Source organism: Osmerus mordax, chromosome 1 (genome assembly GCF_038355195.1).
Source record: "Osmerus mordax isolate fOsmMor3 chromosome 1, fOsmMor3.pri, whole genome shotgun sequence".
Taxonomy (NCBI): domain Eukaryota; kingdom Metazoa; phylum Chordata; class Actinopteri; order Osmeriformes; family Osmeridae; genus Osmerus; species Osmerus mordax.
Genome location: NC_090050.1, coordinates 8,990,328 through 8,996,294, shown reverse-complemented (window position 1 = coordinate 8,996,294; position 5,967 = coordinate 8,990,328). Strand labels below are relative to the sequence as shown.

General features: G+C 41.6%; 1 protein-coding gene across 1 annotated transcript in view; it reads right to left on the bottom strand.

Annotated features, from left to right (window-relative positions):
- Positions 1-3,512, bottom strand: part of LOC136945330 (histone deacetylase 7-like) — a 40,876-nt gene extending 37,364 nt beyond the window's left edge. Inside the window, 1 exon segment of the mRNA XM_067239097.1 lies at positions 3,361-3,512. Within this exon segment, the coding sequence (XP_067095198.1) occupies positions 3,361-3,379 (19 nt within the window). The 5' untranslated portion in view covers positions 3,380-3,512.
- Between the last annotated feature and the right edge of the window lie 2,455 nt (positions 3,513-5,967).

Here is a 5,967-nt window from a genome sequence, read left to right as displayed (position 1 = left end):
TCATCAATCAACCCTCCCAAAAAACTTTCTGACATGAGAACAACAAATAATCGCTATGGCAAATGAAATCACATTCATAATGCACAATGTGCAAAATGTTTCTGTCAGAGACCATCCCGTGTGTGATATCTGACAGCCTCAGACTAGTCTATAGCCGCTAGCTAGACGTTGTGGTGTCTTTGAACCTTTTAATACGCTCAGCTGCTAGCGGCACTAGTGACGTCGGGTTGCCTCAACCTTTCCATTCCCGGTAGAGATGCTACATGCTAACCCACAGAGAGGGGAGATAGCGTTACGGTCTTTCGTTTTCACTGGAAATGCATATAGAGATACTGGAAAAAAGCAGCTTTACGACGCCCTCGCACTTGAGGCTTCTCGTTTTATGTTAGCGTGGGGGGGGGGGGGGGGGGGGGGGGGGGGGACGTCACAAGAATGTGTGCCGTTTGGAGCACTTTCTGCAGTCACAAGTGAATCAAAATTGAATGAAGTAGCACTAGGCATAGAAACCAGTAGCCTACATGGAAGACTGGCATTCCAGGAAGTACGACAGCGTGTTGTGGAATAAACTGTTCACTTGAACCGCTGATACTACGTAATAATAATGGCAAACAATAGCAAATGTGATTAATGTGGTTATCTCTTTGTGTGATTGGCCCTGGGCCTTACAACAGATTACCACCAATGGTGATACATGCGGTAGGCCTATGAACTGTAGCCTACTGTTGATAATGCATGCAGCAATTACTGAACACTCTAGAAAACACACCTGCGCTTGAAATATGACAAATTGAGGGAAGTTGACATGGATATACATAGACGGTGAATGCATTTCGATCACTAACAATTTCCACCGAAAGATGTTAGTCACAAAGTGTAGGGTGAGCACTTCTTCCCCCAATCACACGCACATATTTTGGTTATTGATGTATAAGTAAAGCATGTATTAACTTGTCTCTTCCACTAGGGGGTAGTAGCAAATTAACAACAGGAACACCCCAGGGATTTATTATTGAATGGCAGTGAGTCCCAAGAGATCATCCCAAACTTAAACTTAGCACATCCATCAATCATCCATTTCATATCAGCAATGTTTGTACACAACTGTTAGTTGTGCATAATTTTATTTAAGCCTATTTATTTTCTCTGAAATTGGAAATATTGGTGGACTAATTGGAGGCACCAACTACTGAGACAGATACAGTGTAAAAGACAGAGACAGACAAACAGAGAGAATGAGACGAGAGTTAGAGAAAAAAAAGAAAGAAAGAGATAAAAAGAGTGTTGGCCCCATTTCCAGACAACTACAGGTCCTTAACCTTTTGACCTCTTGACCCTCAAAGACAAAACAAACTCCAAGCCTGATGATTCATCATCATGACAGAAACACAGTCTGTCGGCAGATAGGTCTTATGAAGATATTTAAGCAGAGGACAGTTGCCTAATGTCTACCATTTCACAAAGACAGTCGTTTCTCTTCATTTGATTAAATCTGGTCTTAATTCAATTCAATGGGAACAAATGTAATAAACCTGTTCCATTCGTTAACGTCCATAAAACGGAAGACCGGGTGTCATCTGAGTGCGGTCATTGTCCCTTGTTATTTCATGATTGTTTGGCTGTGGTGATACTGCAGTTGAAGAGGGCGCCCTTTGTGTGGTGTGATCACTATTCAGGAGCCGCTTTGGCAGTTAGACTCGTGAGTTACAAATCAAACCACAGCACATACATTTTCAGTCAGAAACGTGAATTAACTTAATCCTGAATGAACAGGAAGGGCATTGTGAACCAAGCATGGACTATTACAATGTAGAAAGCACATTTAAATGAGATGATCTCTTCCCAGTACTCCCTCTGCAAAAATATCTTTCAACTTCCCTTTCTGCCCACACCAAAAATAACTTAGTGAACTGTACTTTGGTTTGTCACCTTTGAGACAGGAGCAAAATAGTCCATGTCAGTGTGAATGTCATCATTATTGTCACAGGGGACATAAAAACAGATTTAAGGCTGTAGAAACCACACAGACAAGCTCTATATATTTGGAACAACCCAAGAGCCCAGAAATAGAAGGGCTGTTTAGTGTTTTGGGGCGAGAAAGCAAGCAGAGACTGAGTCCTCCATTTAATCATGTGTTTTATCACATAAATTCTGATTTATGTATGGCCCTCTCACTGTATTCACAGGGAAGGAAGGGAAGGAACTGAAGATTTAAATCTATTTTAGGTGTCTTGACCACCACACAATTTTAGGAATCTTGCGAAAACCAATTTTATTGATGGTGTATCTTTTGAGTGTGTAGTTGCCTGAGGAAATCACAGACTGGATACACAGTAGCCACTGAACCAAACTGATTAGCGATGCATTTTACAAAGTAGATGTATGGTAGCTCAGCTATTATAGATTTTTTACGTGTGTTTAACGGGAAATGTCAACATGATTGGAAAACAGTTCACGTGAAAAGATGTGAAAGACAGGAATCATGCTACAGATGTCTGTTCAGAGTCAAATTTAAGACTTCCAAACTGACCAACTTTTAATGAGAAGTATAACATCAGTTTTGTTGATATGCTCATTCACTAAAAACACGTAGGTGAGGCGTATGACACATGGAAAGACACATCCCATGTTATGACAGTGGCTCAATTCCCTCTCTTTGCATAAGACTACTCTCTTTCTCCTCTTCATCCTCTTCTCTGAGGAAAACACATTCCGTTAACAAAACAGATTAAGACTATTTAGGGATTCCCTTTTTATTCTTGTATTATCATCACCATCTATTTCTCTCTCTCTCGTCTTTCTTATCTGGGACTGTTGTTTTGCGTTCCCTCCCTCTACGCGGACAGGCTCTTTTCTGGACGGACTAAAAACTCTCTGGGTTGGGTGGGTCTGTTTCCAATTTTCTCCTCTCTTTTCCCCCGTCCCCAGAAACGACACCTCCGGAGCCAACTCGAAAAAAGGGAAAGAATGAGATGGGATAATTATCTTTTTCCACAAAGAACAACCATATATGTTTGGGAGGTATTTGGGCTAACAACACTGCAAGGATGTGCATCTGTAGTAGCACAAACTAAGGGGGGGGGAAAAAGTAAGCTTCCCACAGTTGCTCTCCAAATGCATGCCAACAGCAGATGACCAACAGCCACTAATAGACAACACAAAACAGAAAGCACAAACAAACAAGCACCAACTTAAGCATCAAACGTTTGCAAAAACAAAGCCTACCCTGCCACCTTCAACCAAAGTTAATGAAGAAGTCACAAAAATGAATGGCTGTTGCTTACTACTTGTCCACATGTCAAGTGAAAGACAATTCACATTTGGAGGGGGGGGAGGAATTTAGGAAAAAGTCAAGGTCCTTACCAACATTGAAATTGGACATCCAGTAAATGTCCTCTCTTGTCCCACAGCAAGTAGATTTAATCTCAGAGACGAGGGGGGAAAAATGGGTTGGAAAGAGCCTGAAATCTAGATCCACATTTGACAGGGGAGTGGTGCAGCAAAGAGAGCGAGGGTGTGCGCTGAAGGAGGGAAAGAAAATAACTGCTTGACACAGGCGTCTCACTCGTACTTTTTAGTCTTCCTCTCTCTTCCTTTCTCTCTCTCGCTCTCTCTGAACTGTGACACACTTGCTCTGCCCTATCAGTCCCCCCATAACTTTTGTCGGTGCAGCCCCCTAGCCAGAAGCAATGAGGGGAGGATGAGGGGGGTGAAAAGTGGGTGAGTGTTTATGAGTGTGTGTGTGTGTGGAGAGAGAGAGAGAGGGCGTAAGAGTGAGTGACAGAGACTGTGTGAGAGAGACTGTGTGAGAGAGACTGTGTGAGAGAGACCGTGTAAGAGAAAGAGGCAGACATAGACAATGGCAGGAAATGTTACATCAGGACGCACGGTACCAAAATATAACAAGCACAAAAAAAGTGTTAAAAACACTCCATAAGGAAAACATTGACTCTGCAAGGGCAACTTAATAACATGTAGTCACTGACAATATTTATGCATTAACGTGGTATTCTCACAGTTTTAAATGTCGACTTTGCAAGTGAAAACCGCATGTGAAAAAAGGACACCATCAAACAGCTATCATCTCCTCTCTTCTCAGCCCCTGTATGTAGCGTGTGGGAAATTCCTGCAAACACCAAGAGGGAATGTAACTACATCATTTTCTATTGTAATTACAACAATTACAAATGTCTGAGGTGTACCTGTTTCCACAAACGTTAAATGTTTGCACTGCATTTGACATGCTGGCAGTCAAAGTTTGCCAACTTAGTTATCTTTAGGTTCAAATTGTTCCACTCCATTGTATCTATTGGTGATTGGGATATTTCATGAAAGGAGGAGATGCACTTCCAATACAAGTGCCACTTTATCTTAATGAATGATTATATTAAATGAACTAGTTGCTGTAGACACTTTGAACAGTCTACTGCAAAGGTTTATAGGTATGGCAGTGTCAGACTATTCCCAGGTGTCTACCAAAGTGAAGGAACTACAGCACAGAGCATGCTCTGATCCTGGGGACTGAGCCAACTGTCTGTATAAACACACAAGCAGAGCATTCAGCAGGATTGCTAACACAAGGCGACATATTTCACCAAGATAATTGGATTCCAGCGCAAATGAGATTTAACAAGAGAGAAAATAGCATGGATGTGGGTGATGAGGAGTGCGGAGAGATTTAGAGCTACTACCATTCGGTCAGATGGAGGAACGGAACTAACTTTTACTGATGCCGCTCAGAATCTCAGTTTTATCTGAGGCTAGTACTACATGTCCGATGTTTCAAAGAGTAGGCTATGGAAGTGTTTTTGAAAATAGATCTTTAAAAAGACAGAAAAAAGTCCAAAGAATGTATTGTTTTAAGATAAAAGGAATTACAGTATCCATCAATTCTCTTGGAAAAACCACAAAAAAACCTCATACAGTATAAGGTATGATGACACTTCCTGTACAACATCAAACAGGCTCGTTTTCAAGGCAAACTCTAAGGCCACTTTGATATTTTTGTCACCAGGTAATGGCTTGGCTAATAAATCTCAAGCACATTCCTAATGCTACAATTTGCATTGTCATCTTTAGCCAGCTTGTGTTTGTTGTCATGGGCCATATAACCTGAAACTTCCTTTGTCAGACGGAGGGAGTTGCAGAGGTTCGGTTTTTTTAGATGAGAGGAAAGCGGTAAAGGTCAGCAACCCACTTGACCGTGGTTGCTGTGTGGTCTGGTGGTCTATGCTACAATGCTAGCCACCGTGGATTAGCTAGCCTCGTTCAACTGTAACTCAATCCTTTGGGAAAACACGTCAACCAAAGGCAACCCATGCTTATAGGTTGTGACCGTTAGTCCTCCTCGAGAAAGGGATTTTCGGGTAGGCTTCCTCCGCTCTCAAATTCTCCTCAAACAAACACAAGGCATGAACTGAGGAGCAGAAATTTGGCTGCCAACGTTTACCATTGCTCAGCAAACGCATGTTCAAAAAGCTGTTATACCACCACAGCACCACAATTCACCAAGAAATCAGCCAAATGAAAGGGTTTTGGTGGTTGAAGAGACTGTATGTTTAGTTTGGAGATAAAACTCACTTTAAACATCTGAATTTCCATGAAAATTCCTTACCTAATTTATTTTGAGTTGCTGCAGCTGTCACGTCATGTATGTTCCTTTAGGGTATATTCTTTAGTTGATCAACGGTTTAAACTTTGGTTTAAATGATGGTTCATTGATGCCTAAATAAATAAATTAATAAAAATAAACAAAAAGCAAACCACCAAACACAGCTCAATGTGGAGCATTCGTGGCAATTTGACACTCCGAGGCCTGCAGCTAATTTGTAACAAATGGCTAACCTGTTCCCTTTTTGGAATACAAGGAACAAAATCGGGTGAAAAAGACGTCAGTGCAAATAGGAAGCAGGTTAGGAGTCCTTGAGGAATACAATGGGATCCGCATCATCTGGAAATATGAGGCACGCG